This window comes from Rhinolophus sinicus, chromosome 14, assembly GCF_057876585.1.
Source record: "Rhinolophus sinicus isolate RSI-liver-muscle chromosome 14, RSI-T2T, whole genome shotgun sequence".
In the NCBI taxonomy this organism is placed as follows: Eukaryota; Metazoa; Chordata; class Mammalia; order Chiroptera; family Rhinolophidae; genus Rhinolophus; species Rhinolophus sinicus.
This window is the reverse complement of record NC_142514.1, coordinates 15,250,692-15,272,764: the sequence shown is the minus strand read 5'-3', so window position 1 is coordinate 15,272,764 and position 22,073 is coordinate 15,250,692. Positions and strand designations below refer to the sequence as shown.

General features: G+C 48.1%; 1 protein-coding gene across 3 annotated transcripts in view; it reads right to left on the bottom strand.

The window, feature by feature from the left end:
- Nucleotides 1-1,533: 1,533 nt before the first annotated feature.
- Nucleotides 1,534-22,073, bottom strand: part of ZBTB40 (zinc finger and BTB domain containing 40) — a 67,200-nt gene continuing 46,660 nt past the window's right edge. For all 3 annotated transcript variants that reach the window (XM_088790453.1, XM_088790454.1, XM_088790455.1), the window contains 13 exons: nucleotides 20,316-20,508; nucleotides 18,401-18,537; nucleotides 17,723-17,924; nucleotides 17,231-17,364; nucleotides 15,469-15,637; nucleotides 14,684-15,151; nucleotides 13,668-13,874; nucleotides 11,574-11,738; nucleotides 8,753-8,967; nucleotides 7,440-7,602; nucleotides 6,686-6,772; nucleotides 5,490-5,716; nucleotides 1,534-3,673 (listed from right to left, as the gene is read on the bottom strand). In XM_088790453.1, the coding sequence (XP_088646579.1) occupies nucleotides 3,479-3,673; nucleotides 5,490-5,716; nucleotides 6,686-6,772; nucleotides 7,440-7,602; nucleotides 8,753-8,967; nucleotides 11,574-11,738; nucleotides 13,668-13,874; nucleotides 14,684-15,151; nucleotides 15,469-15,637; nucleotides 17,231-17,364; nucleotides 17,723-17,924; nucleotides 18,401-18,537; nucleotides 20,316-20,508 (2,562 nt within the window). In that variant the 3' untranslated portion in view covers nucleotides 1,534-3,478. The remainder of the gene's footprint in view (nucleotides 3,674-5,489; nucleotides 5,717-6,685; nucleotides 6,773-7,439; nucleotides 7,603-8,752; nucleotides 8,968-11,573; nucleotides 11,739-13,667; nucleotides 13,875-14,683; nucleotides 15,152-15,468; nucleotides 15,638-17,230; nucleotides 17,365-17,722; nucleotides 17,925-18,400; nucleotides 18,538-20,315; nucleotides 20,509-22,073) is intronic.

Genomic DNA, 22,073 nt, shown 5'->3' with positions numbered 1-22,073 from the left:
TTCTCCTCCCATACTCCCAGTGTCCCTGGAACACACTGGGCCAAGCGGAGCAGGGCTGGGCTGCGGAATTCTTCCTTTGGGAGGACTGAGTCAGACATGCCAGCATTTTTTCCATCACTGTCCAACTTTCTAGCTCCCATTTAATAGAAATATTGCTCGTAAGAACCATTCAGTGTAAGGTGAGCAGTGTCTTCCATCCCTTAATCAATTCCTAGATCTCAGGCACGAGAGATTTCAAGGCACATCCCTCCCATCTCATTAATATGTCAGTGTGTGGTGACGGCCACGTCACCCGGGGTGAGAAACCTCAGGCCCCATCTCATCTCCTGGAGTCTGGGAGTATTCCTGATTTAGACACGGGTAGACAGGGACCTCGTCCCCCCATCCACCCGAGAGACTCGAACTCATGTCAACCACCAGCCGCCTCTCAGAGCTCTTCCTGGGGGAGGAGGACAATGTCCGTTCTGGGCGTCAGTGGGACGGGAGAGTCAGAAGGCTTCCTCAGAGAAGTGGAATCACCAGGGTACCAGGATCCACACTGACCACGGTACGCGCTGGGCTCCAAGTTTTCCAAACACAAAGCTTGTGAGAGAGTGGACATGGGCTTTCTAACACAAACAAGTAGGGCCCTTGGTCTCTGCCCCGCTGCTGCCCTCTGGTCCCAGGTTCTGCTCATGGGCTTGGACAGTGCCAACTTTCTTCGGCAACACTGTCTCACTTACCTGGGGTGGGTGAGTGCTCTCCCATAAGTACCCCCATTATTCCCACAGAAGTAGACTCCAGCCTGGAATCCGCCTGCCTTTCCCTCCTCATCAGCTGTTTCATGAGCTCTGGGAGCAAAGGAGGTTTAGGGGCTCACTGAACAGGCTAAGTATTCCAAGAAGTCCACAGATGCCTCCACACCCCGGCAAATGCCCCAGGGCTCAGGCCGGAGGCCACAGGGCAGCACCCATGGATGGCAAGGAGGCAAAGGGAAGACCACTGCCCTCATGAAGCATGGGGCATGGACTAAGGAGACCATGGTGACAGTGTCCTCTGCAGCAGCAATTCAGAGGGTCTCTCGGGCAGAAATGGGAGAAAAGAATAAGATGGCCAAGCAGAGCTAGAGAAAGTCTTCCTACAGTAAAACCCACACCTGGGCGTCTCTGGGGAGTGACACTGTAAAATTACTGCCAATGCAGTGTCTTGCAAAGGTCCACTCAGAGCAAAGGCTAAATTCGGGATGGACCTTTCTTGGGCCCTGACTAGGACGGGCACAGAGTCCACACCTCCCGATGAGTGTACCCGGGGGAAGAGCTACCTTGCCGCAAGTCCCTCCGGCGTCTGTGTTTGCTCTCAGCACCGCAGAGAGCTGCTCGTCGGGTGATTCTGAAGAAAACGCGTGTCCTATCACAACCTAGATCTGTCAGAAACCTCAGAAAGGGTTTCTCAGTACTTGAAAGGATCTGAAACTTGGGTTTATAAAGAGCTTTCTGTATTCAGAAGATTTTTAAAAAGAAAAATCACTTTCCTCTCCAGGCCCTTGGCAATTAATTTTTTATTTATTTTGTTTTTTGGCTGGAAGAAGTTCTGATGACACTGCAGTTCCCAACCACTGCCCATGGCTGGTGAGCAGCTGCGTTCTTATCCGCTGGGCTTGGCCTCCAGGCTCTGTAAGCACAAGCCACTCCGCTCTCTTTCAGTGGGTTTTATCTGGTGTCAAGGGGAGATGCCGTGTCATTTTGCCATTTGCAGATCAAGAGCTCCTTCCTGGTCTGATGGCTCACAGGACTGAAAACCCATAGGAAGAGAGACAGGCCTGGCAGAAGCAGTGAGGGCTTCCCATGGAGGGCAAGTCTTAAAGGTTTGAGCACCATCTTCTGGTCAGTTTGTGGCTTTTGATGCCCGACTTGCCTTTGAAAACTTCATTTACTTCAGAATGAAGATCCCAGAGTAGACACGCGCAAGCGGTTTGCATATCAAAATGAGGACCCCCTGGAGGCGGCAGTAGCTGCCGGGGGAGCTGGCCCAGGCTGGGACTCGCTGCACATGCAGCACCAAGCTGGTGGCGCAGTACTGGTCAGTGTTAAGGATCCTTCTGCCCTTCCAGCAGGGTGCGGTGGCAGTAAAAGTCCCAACCGTGACCCAAATCAACCCCCCACTCCTGCTTGTAGCTGCTGAATGTGAAATGTGCTTCGAAAGAGCTGGTGCCAGCCTTCTGCCAGCCTACAGCTTGAGGACCAGTGATCCAATTGGACACCACCCTCTGCAAGGGGTCAGGCCACACGGGGTGACCGGGAGCCCTGCCTGTGTGTAAACACGGCGCTAGCAGAACTCAATCTTCTGGTACCGAGCAGAGGAAGATAAATGCTAGTCATTCCCTCCAAACGGCAGGAACCTACATCCGTCTAATTGCACTTCCTAATGGCTTCCACAAACCATTAATTATCAGATTACATGTTAGGAACTGAAGATAAAAAAGCTTTGTGAAATTCCGACTCCAGAGGATCACTGACCTGCAGTAGCAGAGGCAGCGTGGAAGAGCTCCAGGGCACAGAAGACGGTGGCAGGGGCAGAGCCAGGGGCAGTCGCGGGCACCCCTCCACCTGACACTGGGTCCTTAGCTGTGGTATGTGCTCCGGAGGGAGGGGCAAGGCCTCCAGATCCGGTAGAAGCTGCAGCTTTTGATGAGGGAAAGGGGTGAGGATAACATGACATGGAAAGGCTGCGGGAACCAGCTTTCAGGTGTGAACACCGTGAAGAACATCCTGGAAATGGAGGGCCTGTCCTTGCAGCTGGATGGTCTCACACGAACGCTGCAGCAGAAACACACCGAAGGCTTCATTTTGGAAGGGCTGCCTGTGCTGGCAAGGCGGGACTGCATGGAAATGAGGCTTCCTGGTTAACGCTGCTCCGCTGCTCTGTCCTGTTGCCGCCACCACGAGGGGGCTGGGTGAGCGAAGCAGCTGGGAGGACAATACAAGTGGGGAAGGGGCCAAGTGTGCTCAAGGCTGGGGTCCTTAGGTGGTCTGCTGGTGTTTTTTTCTCCTTTTTAAGTGGCCAGAAGGCACTGGCCGAGTTTGTAGCCCCAGTCTATAGGCCATGGTCCCACTCCTGCCATTCTGCACACTAAGGGCTGCCGGCACATCGCACCTCTCTGGCTGTCCTGCTCACCAGCTCCTATCCCACTGTTCTTTCAGACTCTGTTTCAGAGGCTATCCTCCACTAGGGGGTGGACCGTGTCACGGAGGCCACAGCAGCAGGCCTGTGGGAGGGGAAGGAGGCCTGCCTGCAATGGAGGGCGGTGGTGTCGGGATCGGTGATTCACACATTGTTGGTTCTGTAACTACAACACCACTTCTGTTTTCCAGATGAGACCATTTCGGCGGGTGCCAGACTAAGATGTTCACTGCGCAGAACGACCAGGCGTGGAAGGCAACGGGCAAGCTGTGGAGCATTCCCTCTGCAAATGCAGCACCCTCCACGGATGGGAGACCACTCACTTGGCCTCACCACAGATCAGGGTCACGGTGCCATCCAGCAGGTCCTCCACGGTCACCGCCACCAGCTCAGAGCTGGTCTGAGACGTCTGCGCATCTGGCAACGTCACAAATACCTGTGAACCAGCAAGCTGGGTCTCCTCCAAAGTGATCACCTGCTCTGTTGGGACCGCCGGCTCCGGGGTTTGGATTACCTGAAAGGGAAAGACCGTGAGGCTGCTCTGGGCAGTGTCCACAGTCGGCGTCCCCGGATTTACGTGGTTTTCATCTCATGCTGTAATGACGGTATTTATGTTTTCACCTGAGGAGAGCAATTACATGTGCCTAATGGGAAGAGGCAAATCTCACACACCGGTGATGCAAAAGAGAAGGCAGGCAAACAATTTAAATAACTCTGTGTGCTAAATTGCTATAATTTAGCTCAGTATGCCACCTGAGGGTGCCTGGACTCTATGATTACACACCAGTGAACGCTGGCTCAGTTTCTCACACTGGGTTTTCCTGTCTCAAGGATTACACTGCAGAGTAAGTGCCATGTGAAAGGAATGCCACTGAAGGTGGTTATTCTCATGCTTGAACCACGGAAACTGGAAAGATTTACCAGAAGCCTCACTTTGCCAAAGGTGGTATCTCTGGACCTCCATCAGGCGAAGCGCCTTCCTCAGTGGTTCCATGGCTACAGAGCTAATGACTACAGGAGGGAGAGCAGGTGGACGAAACATGACTTCTGTCAACGCCCTCATTTGGCTCACCAGGCTGGCAAGGCAGGCACCTCCTTCTCCCCTCCACAGGCCACACACACCCCTTCCAAATCTGCATCAGCTGGTAAAGATGACCCTCCCATCTCAGGGGGAGCTAGTCTGTGGTTAAAATACCCCGTTTCTGCCTGAACCTCCAGGTTGATGCTTCTGACCTGTGGAGCTCAGGACAGCTTGATATCCCCTTGTATTTTCAAACCAGAGTGCCTGCAGTGGGCACAGGCATCCTGGCTCTTGAGAACTGACCAGCAGTGGGGAGCGGGGCACTAGACACGAGTGGGCAAAAGTGGGGAAGTCAGCTCTCTACCACCTTTCTGTGCTACTGAGAGTGAAGAGACAAACCGTGACATTCAATCAAAACTCATCTACGACAGTAGTTTTCAAACTGTCTTCTTTTTTTTTTTCTTTTAGCAATGGAATCTTTTTCCTCCCCAAGGACATCTTACCAAGAATCCTAGTAAAATCCTGTGAAAAAGCTAAAAGCAGCACTTTTGTGTGGGTTGATACGGGGCTGGGAGTATCACCCAGAGGCCTGCCCACCTGACTCGCCCTCTGCGCCCCACCGAGGCAGGAGAACCTGGTTTATGAACAACTGACTGCTCAGGAGGCTGGACAGAGGGAGATGCAGTCGGTTAGCAGTTCCTTTCCAGCCCACCCACAGATTCCGGCCAATCAATAGAAGGGAGTTGCTTTTCCTTTTCTGCCCACCCTCTCTGCAGAAGATGGGAAGAACAGTAAAAGAGAACCAGAAGGGCTGGAGCAAGCTCAGCCTTGAAACATCGCTAGAGGTGGCGTCCCATCCTGGTAAAGGCGAGAGGTCAGACATGCCCACGTGTCCTGCGCCCAGCCCGGAGGAACAATCAAAATGTTTCAACTAACGTGTTCCCAACAAAGAGCCCATCCACCCTTCTCTGAGGTTTCCTGCAACTCTGCCCACATCCCATAGCGTTTCACAGAAGGTGGGGAAATGCATGAACTGGGAAGAGAAGACAAGGTCTTTCAGCTTTTGGAAATTCTTGTTCTAGGCCCCCCACTATGTAGGGGCCACCTCACATGTGGCCACCAGCACACCAGAATTTTCTGTTGTTTAGTAAGAGGTCTGGAGACTGTCAAGTCCTCTTGGTGGTGAATGCGTTGCTTCCAGGACCCTCTGAGAGCCCGAGAGAGGGAGGCTGGGTGTTGTGACAGAGGCGCCTTGAGAGCCGCCTTAGGGACCCTGTGTTAGTGCCCTCGTGTCTAAGGGCTGAGTTACCTGCACGACCTGCGAGGTTGCTGCATGGGTTTCAGGGCCCGTCACTTTTGGGTGTTCCGATTCCAAGTGCCCCTCCAGCTGGGCCTGGGAGGTGAAGAGCTCCCCACACAGCTCACAGGGGAAGGTGGTCTCCGATTGCTTGAAGTGCTCTGTGGTGACGTGGTGCTGCAGGGCCCCAGGGAAGCGGAAAGTAGCCGCACAGTACAAGCACCTGAATGGCTGCGAGCCTGGAGGACGGGAGACAGAGGGATGGGCTGTGGGGGGAATAACTGAGAAACGAGCGGGAAGAGGGAGAGGAAGGAGCATCGAGGACCAAGGTGCAAAGGCAGATCCAGGTTCTGTCCCTGAAGCCATAGTATCAGGGGCACTGGATTCAGGCCGAATCTGCCTCTGCTGAAGCCCATTATTCACACAATGGTAGATGATGCTGCTGACCACACTATTTGTCAAGTCTAAGAAGCACATTTTAACATCTCTGAGATGGATTCAATGGCTTCTTCCGACTGCTATGGGCTAGGCGGCACTCGGCTATCACTGTCAAGGACTGTGCCTATATGAGCACTGAAACCTGAGGAGTCCTGCAGATCAAGACCTGTGCAGTGTGTATCTGTGGCTTGGAAGGGAAGCCCTAGGACCGGAGTGGCACACGTCTTTAACTCCCAGGAACCCAAAGGTTTAGGAGAGAGGAGGCGGGGTCGGGGGGCAGATGTTCACAATGTTTGGACATTCTCACAGCAGGAACCTAAAGCAGACCAGTTTCCCATGATGCTCAGGAGCCCGGAACCAGTGGCCTCACTATGTCTTCCATCGCCAGTGCTCTTGAGGGCAGAGAACAACAGCATGGGGAATAACGCACGTCCACAATCTGAATCGAAAGCTACCCTGAAGAGCTGCATTTGTACCTTTGTCAATTTATTTCGGGTCTGATGAGGCACAGCAGTAAATTGAAAATCGCAGGTAATGCTTTAGGGGTGCTCACTGGTGCCAGGCAACAACTAAGTGTTTCCTGTCTACTGACACATTCAATTCTCACAGTTACCTGATGAGGTAGGAGCTGCAACTGTTCCCGTTGAATATGAGGAAACTGAGGCACAAGTTAGTTCGCTGACTTAGCCTGGGTTGCACAGCTGTGAATGTGGAGATGAGACCCCTCCCCCACCCCAGAGCAGCTCAGGAGCACCCCCAGGGGCTCTGACCTGAATGCTGGCACTTGATGTGAACCTGCAGCAAAGCTGGCGTGGGGAAGAGCTCCTTGCACTGCTCACATTCGTGGAACTTCATATCTGCGAAGCACGAGAGGAAAGAACAATAGGTGGCTCTGTGAGGTTGGAGAATTCCAGGGCTGGGGGCGGGATGACGGCTAGCACTTAGCAAGCATCACCATGTGCCAGGAGCCCCACACCTGTGATACAGGAGTGCAACATAGTGGGAAAGACTCCAAAGCTGGATCCAGACTGCCTGGATGCAAACAGTGCTGTTGTGAGAATGAAACGACAGAACACAGAATGCTCAGCGTAGTGCCCTGCACACAGGAAATGCTTCCTAACTGCCGGCTGTTGTGATCATCCCCAAATTTACCTGGAGGGCAGGTATTAAGACCAGCCATTCTGAAGAGAAGGAAACAGGTTAAGAAAAGCGAAGTCACTTGCTGAGGTCACACAGCTGATCTGTTGGGATTTCCACCCAGGCCTGTCTGCCACCAAAGCTGCCACCCTTCCCGTGAGCTGACAGACCTTCCAGTGCCCTAGAACCACTGACACTCCAACTACTGTTGTTACTGGACTGGCGTGGCATCTTTCAGGTGTATGGGGGCAGAACACAGGGAATGACCATGGCACACCACCCTCTGGCACTGGAAGCCGGGATTTGGAGACAGACCCAGGATGCGGTGTCACCACACTGCCGCCACTCATCAGCTCACACTCCCTGCCTGGGGCAGCCCGACTTCACCTGCGTGCTCTGCTTTGATGTGCTTCTTGTGTTCAATGGTGTTGGAAAAGGTTTTGTCGCAGGAGCTGCACTGGAGTGACGAGAACTTAGCAGACCGATGGTTCTGAGCAGCAAACACATCAGGGTGGTGGGTCCGATTGTGGTACCACAGGCCAGACAATTGCTGCAAGGGATTTGGCAAGTGTTAGATCTTAGAATGTTCCAGCATGCTGGAGAGCTCCAAGGCCCTTGTGCGAGAGAGAAAAACATTCTCAGGTAAGCTTAGGGATCTAGAATCACACTCTTACTATCACACTGAGTGCTGACGTGACAGAGAGGCTAGTGTTTGTGGGAATAAGGCACCTGGGTATTTCCTGAGAGGCCACGACAGGGCTCAGCAGAGAAACTCACTCCTCACAACAAGCCTGGGAGGGAGGAGTCAGAATCTTTCCAGTGAGGTAGATGACACAGAGGGCTTAAATGACTTGCTCAGGGTCACACGACTAGTTAGTAGCAGGACCAGGATTCAAAGCCTGGCCTTCTGACTGGAGCACTTGCTCTTCACCACTGAGCTGTGTCTCACTGCTTCCCAGAGGCCAGGGGTGCAGCAGAGGAAGGTGCCGGAGCAGGGGTGTACACTGTCCCTGCTCTACAAGCAAGGGTCCCCCTCCGTCCTGGGTTCAGAGCAGCATCAGGACACTCTCCCTACGATTCCATGGTTTCCATGAGGAAACCCAGCCCAGGTTTCCCTCAGCTCTGTAATATTCATGTCACAGCACAAGGTGTGGCACAAAGTTAACTCTCAGTTTTCGTTGAACTAAAATTAGCTGCTGTGCTTCTCTCTATAACCCAAATCTTACAGGTGCCAGCAAGGACCATTCTTGGTTTCTTTTTAGTTCTATATGGGGCTCACTTTAATTATACACCAACTTCTATGGTAAAAAAGCAGAGCCCTTCCCTGGGAGTCAGAATACAAAACAGTAATTGCACTGAACAAGGTCATTCCAAGCAATGCTACACACCCTGCTGGCATCCTCAGGTCCCTTGGCACATGGAGTCAATCGGTTCTACAGAATGTGAGTACCCGAGGGGGCAAGCAGCGTTCCTATCAGGGGTGTGAGAACTCTGCTCCGATGAAAGCTCCCCCGTGGCATTACTCTGACCTGATCGCCTTAGAGAATCTGAATTATTACAAGCTGCATTCTTCACGAGAACCAGCCATATTGTCACGTCCTGGAGACAAGATATGCTCGGCAAGCCACAGAATGGGGATCAGGAAGACCAAAGGGAGAGCAGACCAGGCCCGGAGCGAGGGTCCGGGAGCCTGAGATCACCTGGTAGGCCTTGTTGCAGATACCGCAGCTGAAGGGCTTCCCTCCGACGTGGGTTACCATGTGCCGCTCCAGCATGGAGGGGGCGCTGAAGATCTTGCCGCACGTGGGGCAGGGGTGGTATTCCTTGGAGTGAACCTCGTGGATGTGCTTGCGGTGATCCTGCAGAGTGGGGAAGCTCATCCGGCATTTCTTGCAGTCATAGGGATCTTCTATGTCTGGTTCCATGAGAGGACGGGGCGCAGGAGAAAACACCACAGGCAGCAGTCAGTGAGGGGTGGGTTGCTGTGCACAGCTCTAGATACAAGACTGTTTAGAGGTCATGGGCAGGGTCGCAGACTCCAAGGACCAGAAGTCGGAGCAGCGGTCACCTGACTGCCCCCTACCTTCCTCCCAGGAGGCGGATTCCCCTGAGGCTTCGGCATTAACCACCTTGCAGCATCAAATAGTTCACTGATTCCTCATTTTACATCTTACAAGTTAAGTTCCATTTTACTACTTCCCAGGGTGCATCACTCTTCCTCTTCCCCTGCTTGCAGGGGGCGTTTCTGTTTTCTAATTCTCTATAGAGATTTCCAACATCCTCCCCAGAGCATCACTATTTCCCTTTTTGTCAGTACATGAATGCCAGGAGGAATGCTTCCTTGCTCCCACTTGAGACTCAACAATAAAAACACTTTCATAGGTAATGTTTAATGTGTGCCATGTGACAGGCACGTTCTAAGCGCCTTATATATATTAACCCACTTAATCCCTCCAATCACCCTGTGAATAGGTGCTATTATCGGTCCTATTTTATAGATGAGGAAAATCAAGGCTTAGCGAGTGCCCGATGGCACAAGCAGGAAAGGGCTGAAGTAGGAAACAGTCCCAGCTGTCACTCCCAAGGCCATGCTTTGAGCTACATGCTTAATTGGACATGCCAGCTCTTCAGTGGGATCTTAAAAATAAGAACTAGCACTGATGAAGAATACATTTGCCATCCCTAGGGCAGGAGACTTCAGTCTTCTTCTGAATATAACAGAAAGTGAAATGTTTTAATAATAAACTCCTTTGCCCACAAGCCAATCTTCTATGTGCACTGATTCCGATTAATTCAGGAATTCTGACACGCAGTAGCGCTCGGTATCATTAGCTAGTTTCCCTGTGGACATGAGCTCATGCTATCCCGGCTTTACACTGTCTTTCCATACACTTTGAAGCAGTTGCCCATAAGCAACGCTGTGGTCCTATGACACGGGCAAGGACCAGGCGGAGGAGCCTGGATGCTGGGCCTGCTCCCAGTGATACACTCTAACGCATGGCAAAATATCTGGGGTCCTCGCCGTTCTGAAAATTGGTAACATCTTTCCCCACTTTCCTGACTCCCATTTAGTGCTACTGGGGAAAAGGGGACTAAAGCAGAGTGTCACTTAAGGAGATCAAGAGGACATCAAAATTGTAGCCCTGGACCCAAGCCAATCTCACTCATCTGGAAGTCCATTGCAACTGGATTTTTGGACAGTCTTATAAACTTCTTGGGGGTGGGGGGGAAAGGGCGGCATTTTATATTCCTCCTACAGCGCCCAGTGTCCAGCCACATGCTGCGTGCGCACAGAGACACTCTGGCCGAGTCCTCTGCTGGCCGGCTGACGACACACTTGAACGTTCTGACATAGAACACAGGTTTGTGAGGCACTGTATTTGCCACCGGCTGGAAGCTGGTGTGTGGGGTACAGGCAGGCATGGGGAGGGGGGAGGGGAAGAAAGGTATGCAAGGTGCATGGCATGTAAAAAACACAGGCTTTGATGGTGACAGATGGCACCCGAGAGGGTTGCTCTCGTCACCAATAATACTTTCTGGCATTTATGGAGCATTTTTGTGTGTGTCAGCTATGGAGCTTCATGCTTACGTGTGATAGCTCACTTCCGCCTGCGCACCATCCAAGGTGCTAGCGTTACTAGTTTCTTTCATTTATAGAAGGAGCCTACAAGGCTCTGGAAGGTAAAGAAATTTGTTTAAGGTCTCAAGGAAGTAAGCGGCAGGGTCAAGATTCAAGTCCAGGCCTGTGTGATTTCAGAGACCAAGCTCTTAGCCCCTGCTGTGCTGCGCCGATTACACTCCTGCTGCAGCCGAGCAGCTGTGGAAGTGTGCGGTGGCCGCCAGGAGCCACACAGCGATTTCCTGACGCTGTCACAGGGAATCACAGAGGATCCTCTTCCTTCCTGAGCATGTGTGTTCAACAGAAGTGTGTCTGTGTCTGTATCAGTTCTAGTAGAAGGGGAGCAAAACGGGGGCAGACCCCACTCTTTGAGCGAATACAACAGCATGTAGAAGAGAATCTGGGCAGAAGGCCTGTAAAGGAGCATGACCAGGGACCACTTAACGATGGTGCGCATTAACCCACAAAGTGTCCGGGTTGCTGCTCCGGGGAAAGGCGGTATGACCATAAGATGAGAGTGGGGAAGGAGGTGGAGGTAGAAAATAGAAGCTGTGGACAAATGAGAATATTCCGCTACTCTGTTAATCTGTTTCTTACAGAGGCGCTTTCCTTCCAATATAATTTGCCCTGTCAGCCAAACAAGGCCAGGTGGGCTTAAAAAAAAAAAAAAATAGATAAGGAAACAGCCTGGCAGAGAAATAGGCATCACGCAGCGACATGGTAAAATGGGATTCCTCTTAAAATAGAAATGAGGGGCTCTGGGTTTTGCAGGAGAAGAGGGAGGGGAGGGTACTGGATGGGGCCCAGCTCTGGTGGAGTGACAGTTCCATTAGGACTGTTACATGCCTTCTTGGGGCCAAGCCTGGTGCTGAGGGCCCGACATCTACAATCTCAGTACATACTGTGAAAGGTGTGCAGGTGAATGGAGAGGCCATTGGCTTGCCGGAAGCCCTTGCCACAGTCCCTGCAGACATATGGCTTGTCCCCAGTGTGGGTCCTCACGTGGCGGGACAGCTCGATGGACTGAGCAAACACAGCATCACAGTACTGGCATGCATACATTTTCCCTGGAAATATACATGAGATTATTAGAGCTAGCACTGAACGTTTATGACCTGGACCTAAAAAAAGAAAATCACATTCTAAGGCATGTACTGGGGAAATATAATCTACGAGATGATAGTACAACATCAGGCAATTTGTAATACACTGGGTGAGAGGTCTGATGACACCTCATATATACAACTGATTTAACAGAGTGTGGTCTCCCTACCCTGAGGGATGAGGACAGAGTTCTTATCATACAAGACCACCCATCTGTTAACCAGGCCACCACAGTACGTAAGGGCTCATTCTATTTCCAGGAAGCAGACAGACCCTCGTGCTCAGCAGCACCCAAGTTGGACCCCTTGAAACACATTCATTCAGTGCGGAATTGCCAACTGCACATAAAGGTGAGAGACATGGATTCAGAGAATGAAAGCCTTCCCCCAGTGACTTGCTAGAGTTATTACAAAACACTTGGCTTCTCTATTTTCTCATTCATATGATGAGAATATAATGACCAGACTGCCAAAGACGGTTAGAAAATACAGGTAAAGAGCAAGTCTGGAAAACTGGCATTTGTCAAAAACGCTAGACAAACTGTACCTCCCAGCTCCCTTATGGGCCAACCGAGAAGGAGGGAAATAAGTGAGGCAAGGGTCCAGAATCCCGAGTCCTAGGGCCTACTTCAACTAGAGCCATCAACCTCGTTTTCATTTTTACATGTTGGGCATTGAAATAAGATTCTGTTAGGAAAAAGAGACTCCCTAAGTTAAGACTTCAAGTTACCGAGAAGTCCCAGACTTAGCGCTTGGCCCTCTTCTCTACTCTCACTTTCTAGATGATCTTATCTCAGAGACTGTATCCCATCTGTACACTGATAACTCACACATTTCTATCTCTCGCTCCCAGCTTTTCCCAGAACTCCAGACTTTTATATCCAACTGCCTATTCCTCTCCTCCTCTACTTGAAGGTATAACAGGTATCTCAAATTTATCATATCCAAAATAGAGCCCCTGATTCTCTACCCTACCCCCTATGCTCCAAGTTCCCCCACTTCTGTAAATGGCAGCATCATTTACTCATGCCCAAGACTCCACAGCCGTCCTTAAATCCTCTCCTTCCCTCACATCCCTCATCCACTCCATCGTTAGTTCTATTACTTCCACTTTCAACAATATATCCCCTAAGCTTGAATGGTTTTTCAGCGCCCCCGCCCCAACACAACTCTAGTTGACAACTCTATCACCTCCCCTCTGGACGGCAGCAATGCCTCCTGTCTCCCTGTTGATGTTGTACTTCTGCCCTATTACAGCCTGTTGTCCAGGACGGCCACAATTAACTCTAAAAAATGTAAGTCAGATCCTACCATTCCTTGGCTCAAAACTCTTCTATGGCTCCCTGTGGTAGTCAGAATAATGGCCCCAAAGATGTCCATATCCCAAGCCCTGAAACTTGTGACTATTGTGACCTTCCACGCAAAGGGACTTTGTAGATGAGACTAAGTTAAGGACCTTGAGATGGGAAGATCACCGTGGATCATACAAGCCCAACGTCATCACAAGGGCGCTTGTAAGAGGGAGAAAGAAGAGTCAAGGGAGGAGGCATGATGACGGAAGCAGAGGTGCTCAACCAAGGTTTCCTCATGCCTGAGCTCTAGGAATTCAAAGCCCAAGGAATTCCTGGCTTTATGTAGGTTCTATAACTATAAAGTCATAATACTACGTCAGCCAGCCTCTCTTGAAAAAGTCTCACCAGAAGCATTTTATATGTCTGTGCACATATGTATTCCGAGTTATCTGTGTGCCTAGAGATTTTATGTTCTGTTTTGTTTTTAATCCCCTTGAGATATCTATATATCTATCTATCTCAGCCTAATTCCAAGTGGGTTTTTCGGCAGCTCACCTCATGAAAGTCTGCAGGAGAACTGAAGAAGCCCTCCGCGCCTTACCTTCTGAGTGCTTCTTCTTGGTGTGGTAGGCCAGGGCAGAGGCCTGGGTGAACGTCATGAGGCAGTGCTTGCACATGAACGGGCGGTCCCCCGTGTGGAGGCGAAGGTGATTCTTCAGGGTAGAATTGGCCGCAAACTTTGCCCCACACTCTTCACAGGAGAAGGGCTTCTCGTCAAAGTGCTCGGTCAGTTTGTGGTACTGCATGCCTAGGGAAGCCATGTCAGGGACCAGAGAGAGACTAGGAATCAAGGTCATGAAGCCAGTGTGAGGACATGTCACAGAAGCACTGTCTCAGGCCAGGCCTCGAGAGGAAGCACAGCCATGAACCACCGGCTACCAGGCCACGCTCTCTTTGACCTCACACTGCCATGCCACCGCTGTGCCCACCACCCAGCACTCCAATCACCTCGGTCCCACACATGGTTTAATCAGGCATGAAGTATCCTGGGTTTATCCTTCCCATTCTCCTTTCTCTCTTGTTCTCTCTCTCTTCCTCCCTCCCTCCCTCTCCCTCAAGCAGGACCCAGTCACCCAGAAAGAGTGAAACAAAGCTTGTTTTTATGCTTCATTAGCTTTATCCAACATCTGGGGCAGGGGAAAATAATTCTGACTATAAACCCCATAGCTTCCACGACTCCTGTTTATTATCAAGAAACAAGTGATGCATGGAAGTCTGAGTCAGGTGTGAAGTAGCTGGTTACCGTTATGAGAGCCACAATTCACTGACTACTAACTCTACTATAGGCACTGTACTAGATGTTTAGCTGTATTATCTTAAATCTGAAAAAGTAGGTGGTATCAGGGTGCCTATTTAACAGATGGGGAAATGAAAGCTCAGCGAGCTGATTCCAAAGCTCGCGCTCTTCTCAAAACATCACCCCACCTCTGCAGGAACCTGCTCTATTTTCTAAGCCCATCCACGGCCCTTGCTGCATTCAGCTGGAGGCCAGGCCTGGGACCCAAACCACAATATCTGGAATTGTCATTCTCGGTCACTTTGCCTTCTTGGATGTACCTGAGGCATGAGCAAATTCTCTTCCACAGAGGTCACAGGTCACTGGAAGCCTCTTCTTCTTCTTCTTGGGGGCGTCAGGCTCTCCGCCTGCACCATGGGCCTCCAGCTGATGTTTCTCCAGCTCTTTCTTAGACTCCTTGGTCTCGTTACACTCCTTACACTGCAGCTGTTTGCTCCTGGCCACCCGGCAGCGCTTCATATGCACCTTGAGACGGCAGTAGAAATGGAAGCTTTTGTCACAGGCCTTACAGATGAAGCTCTTCTTGGCAGAGTCTGGGGAGGCAGACGTGTCTTTCTCTTGTTGTTTTGGCAAGGAACTAGTCTCTCCTTGATCGTTCTGCTTTCCAGACTGGCACCTTTCTTCGGCTGGCTCCGCTGCCTTTTCATCCGCTTTGTCGTTGGCTTCAAGGTGAAATTTGTTACTCACCTCCCACCTTTCCTTGTCACCGTCTTCCTGCGTAAGGAAACCTGCACAGAGAGAAATCTCATGGCTCTGGGAATTCGCGCTGTTTCTACTTTGCTTTCTAACTTTTCTTCTTCGAGGAGACAGGAGACTACTTGAGACCCTCATACTACTCTGAAGCAGTGTCACTGTCATCTTTACTTTCTGATTAACACAGAGCATCATTTTACATCTACGTCGATGACTTTCTAAGTATGGAGAACATATAAAATAAATAAAAAAGGTAGCGATGGATGAACTCTCATATAACTGCTGCCTCTTCTCTCCACGAAGGAAATACTCTGGGGGCCTAATAGGACTCCCACCCCTCCCTGTTTCTTACCAGTGCATGCCAACTCCTGCATGACAGGCTGCAGGCCTGGGAAAGATCTGTGCACACTGCACAGGAGATGACATATATCCATGGCCGAGATGGCTTTTTCCATGGCTCTGCTCAGCACGGCTCTCAGGGATGCTTCAGGGCCGGCTGTCTCAGAGGAAATGCTCAGAATCTAAATGAATACCATGAGACAAAAGTTTGTGGTTAATATCAGCAGATTTTCTACATGGTTTTCAACTTAAAAAAAAAAAAGCTAATTTCAGGAAGGCACTGCTCCAACTATAACAAGTTTACATCACTTGTGATACATGAAATGGAGAGCCCTCTTTTCCCAGGACTAGGGAAATTAACAACAACAACAAAAAGGAGGCACATGTGATGACAAATGTGCAAATGTAAAGAAGGTGCAAGAAAGCATTAAGCATTTTCTGTGAGAAATATCCTCTCAGAAACCAGGAGTCTCCTAAAGAACTTTCCACATCTTAATATTAAAAGCTTGGAAACCTGTAGGATTTGGGTGTTTCTGTCTTGAAGATCAAAATAATTTTTCATAACACATAATTGCCTCAATATCTGGAAGTAATTCTGCATGATCAGTGGCTTTACATTTTTAGATACTTAGATGTACCCTTTTAAACATCGTTTTCTTTCAGAAAGAAACTCTGCTTTTTAAAGAAGGTTCAAATAGGGGCTTTAAAGAGGCCAAGAATATTATTTCAAAGCCGTCCTCTTTCAGAATGTTCGAGCTACCAGCAGAAAGAGTCAGTACACTGAGAAAATAAAGCTAAACCACCCACAGATGGCCAAATGGAATTTTCCTTTTGGAAGATATTTTATTTTTGCTCTTTTCAAGTCTATCTAAATAAACCTGATGTCCCTGGAGGCAGGCATGAGACTAATTAGTGAGGCTAAAACTGATCAACTGCAGAAGCCTCATCTCTGAAGTATGTGGCGAGCTGGAGAGAATCTAGCAGACGAATCTTTCCTCTGAAGCCCCCAGAAATGTGTGCCACCTTTTTCCCATCTGAGAGTCAGACCAAGGCGGGGCTGTCACCTGTGCGGACAGTTAGAAACCAGCCCTTCCATGCCTAGTTGGATCAAAAAGCACTACAGGTGACTTTGTAGCTTAATTTTATGTTCCTTCATAATTCTTCCCCACTCAAGAGACACATGATCCTGGACTGGACATTCATGAATTCTCCCCTAGTCTCCACCTGGTTTTTCTGGGATCCCGGCCACACTGTGAGAAGCCTTACAGAAAATGAGTTGGCACTATTTGCTACCCCATATGGGCAAAAGCTTTGTTCTATCTATGTTTATCTTGGCTCTTTCTAGAAGCCAGAATGGAGCATGTAATAAGACCATTTAACTTTCCTTCCTCTTAAAGAAGTTGCTTCTTAAAACATGTGAGAGAACAGAATCATGGCTCCCTTTGAGTTTACCAAGATTTAGACAAATGGAATAAATCTAGGTTTGAGTCACAGGAACCTGGATTCAAATTCTGGCTTCATCTCTGACCAGCTGGAGCACCCCAGAAACGTGACTGGACCCCTCGGAGCCTCAGTTCTCCTATCTATAAAATGTGGACGACATCGGCTGCCACTTCCAGTTGGGAGGATTAAAAGGGCAGAGTGTCATGAACTGTTGAGGGCTCAGCACACAGTAGTCACGCTACAGAAGTTGGTTCCTCTCTTAGGAATGAGGCAGTCGCAGGCGTTAACTCTGTCAAACTCTGAAACGAAGTGCTTTTTTATCCCCACCACACCTCTTTCACAGTCTCCACCCGGCGCTCTTCCTCTGAGGGAAAGCCCTTGAGTTCCAGCCTGTGTTGGATGGCCTCTAGGATCAGTTTGCGATGCCTCAGGATGGTCTCTAAGGCAGCACTTTCTGGGCTGGTCACTGAAAGACAGGGGGATGGCAAGCTCATTAGTGATACTCTGAGCCCCATTTCTTCCCTTCACCTCCTCTTACTTCAGCTCTTCAGAATGAGGAGACACTTTGCCTGTCTCCTACCTGGCAGTGAGAGTGAGGCAAGTGGCAAATAGCACTGTATTCAGAACGCTCGTATCCTTATTCCTATCAGCTTAGAATCCTTACTGTGTATTTTATTTAAAAAGGTTTACATTCCAGAACAAAACTTCCAGGCCTTATTTTCAATGGGAGGGCTGTGGAAGGAAGACTACCGTAAGAGAGCTCTATTTTCTGGCAAGACTGCCAATGATCTCTAGCGGGGACAAAGCTACGACAGGGAGATTACCTGCCCGGAAGAAAGCATCAGCACCAGGCTCCCTCCGTATTTCTTCCATGAGCAGGTTCAATGGGCAGGTCTTTGCTTCCTGAGCCACCAGCAGCAGTTGCCAAAGGGCTGTTGCAGAGAGAGTCTGCTTTTCTAGAACAGCTGACATCAAAGAACTGAAACCACCTGAACCAGAGTCATGTTTCACAAGCTTCTCCATGACCTTCAAGATACAGCACAAACATACACGTGAGGGACTTTCTAGCCACTTGGCCCAGCTGCAGAGCTGCAAGTCTGAGCACTGAGTTACAGGGGATGTATTAATATTTCTGGGGAGGGGTTTGCAATGTCCTACACCTCTCTCCACCTGAAAGATTTTTATATTTAACAAAGTTTGAACGCCTCCCTTTGAACGCCTTTCCTTAGTACCGCAGAAATGACAACTATCCTACTTGTGCCTTCGAAATTGAATCACTTTCTATTGCTCCTTCTCTACTGACCCCTTAGTATTCCTCAACATGGCTGTTTGTATACATTTATATAAAATATAAATATATTAAAAAAATTATATATATATATATATATATATATATATATATATACACACACACACACACACACACACATATACACATATTCATTTTTCCCCCTTCTGTCTCATTTTACCCTCCCCACTCCCTTTTTTTCCCCCTCTCTTACCTCTCTTTCTCCAGGGGCTAACTTCTTCATGGGTGGGATCATTTCTAGTAACATCTGGTTGTCTGTGAAAATCTCACAGAGGTTTTCGTGATACCGTCGTAATAACTCAGTCCCATAATCCTCAGGGCTTGCTTGGACTGTAAGGATATTAGCAAAACAATAACATTAAACAGAACAAAACCTCCTAAAGGGCTTCTCCTACAGAAGACGGGGGAGTTACAAATGAGAGAGGAAGAGATATCAGCACAAGAGCTCCGTCTCATCTGCAGAGAAAGTTCAGCTCCTGGCTTGGGGCCTCACACACATGTGTTCAAATCTCCTTCGGTCTACACTTAATCACTTGGTGCTTCAGGGTCACAGAATGGATAAGCCTTTGAAAGTTGGCACCTGGTGGCAACAGCTAGCAATTGCTCGACAGGGGCATACTTAGAAGGTTGCACTTGTAAAAGATTCATATGTACAGATCCAAAGGGTGTTATTCTTCAAGCCTGAGGGAAAGCATCCACGTGGTGGTCCCAAATACGGCAGGCAGGAGTTAAGACTGGTAGTGAAGGTGACCCATCGCTCTCCTGTTTAGATGCCCTTTGAGCCCATCTGCTAGGTGTTCTTTTAAGAGGTCGTGTTTGTTTTAGAATAAAGAAAAATCAACACTATCAGGCATTTTCCTTAGCTTTGCAGATATTTAAAAAATGTATTGTCCTCTTTGGTCCAGTAATTCCACTTGTAGGAATCTAATCTTAAGAAATGATCTGAAGGCAAAAAAGATCTATGTACCAAGATACCTGTCGGTGCATAACTTGTGGTGATGATAATGATGAAGATGAAGGTAATAACAACTAGTATTTACTGAGCGCCTATTATGTGCTGGGCACTGTGCTAAATGTTTTGCCTGTGTTATGTCACAGTAGCCACAAAAATGAACGTGACAGGTACCATTCTTACCCTCATTTCACAGGGGAGAGAATGAGGTTCAGAAAGCTTAAGCCACACAGCTACAAAACGAGTCTTGACAGTCTTAACCATTAGGCTACATGTGCCCCCACACATGGGCATGAGTAATATGTCACATACATTCTTACAATGGAAAACCACATAGCCTTCAAAAAATAGGATCATAGGGAGGTTTCTGAAACATGGGGGAGAATGTTTATGTTATACTGTTACATGGGAAACAATTAGAAAATTAAAAAATATGGTAGAGTATCTCAACATTGTAAAAATAATGTGACAGATAAAATACGTCAATGTGTGATTACTGATATACTCAAGTGGTAGGCTGTAAGGTTGTCTTCCTCTTTATTTTTTAAACTGTTTAGATTTCTGTAAGTATATACAATTTTCATAAGCTAGGAAAAAAGTTCTTCCATTTCTCAAATATACTTTTTTTTGAAAACCATCTAGTCTCAAGTGCTTGGGTGTAGGGGATCACTGGCTAGAATTGGTGTTTTTCTAACGAATGGGATATGGACTCATTGCCCCAAACGGAATGGACACAAGGGGTAGTGAATTGGGGGACCACTGGAACCAAACAGTACTCCAGTGGGAATGGGGAAATCAAGATTTGAGTTTTTGCTGCTCACATTTGTCAACGTAACTTGTCAAAATGGTGAGCCTTGTGAGCCCATCTGCTCCGTAGGCATTCACAGGCGACACGTGACAGCCCGGGGGGAGCCACACTTTAACAAACCCTGCACCATTGAACCATCAGGTGGGAGCTTAATGGAGAACAGTAATTCTCAGATTTACTTAACTCCAGAAATACTGAGAATCATGGATTTGTGACAGCTAGTTTTTGTTCTGCAATGGCATTTCTTAACATGATCTTACAACCCCAGCATGGAAGGAAAAGGGTGTTTAAAGCTGTAATTTTCTGTAGGAGTGGTTCCAGTCCAGAGAGTCAACAATTAACGAATACCTGTGGTGCTCGGCAAAGTGGCTAGTTTCTGCAAATTCTCCAGCAGAAGGCCCAAGTTCGGAAATGTCATCTTCACAGCCTGAAGGAGTTTTACCAGACTCTCAGCAGTCAGGGTCTTCTCTTCAGACATTTTGTGCAACAAATTTTCTATTGTCTCCTTGGGTCTTCCCCCCTCACAGCAATTCAGAATCACCTGCGGTGGCAAGCAATCAACCAGACACCGGTTACTGGCAATTCTAAATGTATCTGACACACCATTGGAAACCCCAGCAAGATGGCATTACTAGATGCCCTAGCTCCAGGTCCTCTGCTTGTCTCTAGTGTTACTTTTTTCGTAGTCTCTTCCTTATTCTGTTTCAATAAAAATCCAAAACATTCTCCAAATAGCTCTATGAAAATCCATCTTTCTCAATTGCAGGTCTGTGTATATTCTTTGCCTCCCCAACAGTTTGCATTTTGTGAAAATATTCTTACCCTTAGGCCTGTATGGCAAAGCTAGTAGCTTACATCTAACTTCATTCTTTAGATTTAGTTTGTTCAGACACTAAGATTGAGAAACAGATTGGCAATTAGCTAATACTTACAGTGTTTTTCGATCTCTGTTCAGTAAAGTGCATGACAGTGGCACAGGTGGCAATTTCAGAGCAATTCTATTATTTTACTTCCTTTTACTTTATTTGCATAGCAATTTGAATACCCAGATAATTTATACATTAGTCTGTGGCCTCCAAAATAATAGATTTAAAGTCTATTTATGGATGCTTTTTCTTATGGCTTCTTATTATCTATCCTTCTCATTCTCAATGGCTACGCACATCAGCCCAGTTGTCATCTCACAGTTTCACTGTTATTCCTTGATGTGCTAGAAGATGTTCTAAGTCAAGAGGGCAGAGGGCTCCAGGAAAAGGTTGAAAAATAAAACACGGGACTGCTATTTTACAGATATTTTCCTATTACAATAGAACTATTTCTTAATGGAGTATGAATCAGTATGCACAACATGGCCCTATGGAACTGTTAATGCAGGATTATTTCAATACATGTAATATACAGATTCATAGTAACTGAACTGTGAGCTTTCCTTTGGGAAAGGGCCAGCTCTCAGGAGAAAGAGTCAAGCAGCTCAGTCATGGTAGCGTGCCAGAGGACGCTGTTGTCACATTAACTCCTGTTTTAAAATAATGAATTTTGCTACAGAGCCAACTTGGTTATATATATATATATATATGAAAGGAATAGCTACATTATTTTTATGAAAGGAATGTATATACTATAAATCAAAGGTCAGTACAGAACGGAGTCATTCTTTTGCTTTAAGGTTTAATATGTATGAGATTTCTACTAAATGAATCACCATTTAAAATTTCAGAGCTTGTTTCTAGAAACCATACTGATTTCAGTGCTATCTCTTAGTTCCTAAGCAATTAACCTGCTACGTAATGAGGGAGCCAGACACTGTGAAGAGTAGGAATGGGTTTTAAAGCCAGGCAGGCCTGGTTTGAATGCCAGTTCTACAATTTATTGCCTGTGTGAACTTGGGCAAGTTACTTACTTCTTGGGGCTTTATCTTCCTCATCTGTAAAAGAAGGTAACTCTACTACCTCTTGCACATTCATGAGGATTCTATAAAATGAAGTTGCTGTACGTAGAGTGTAGCATAACTCCTAGGATATATGTGATCGTTAATAAATGATAATGGCTACCGACATTATTAGGAAGCAGTTTGCACACTGGTTAAGAGAATGTGCTTTGTTTAGA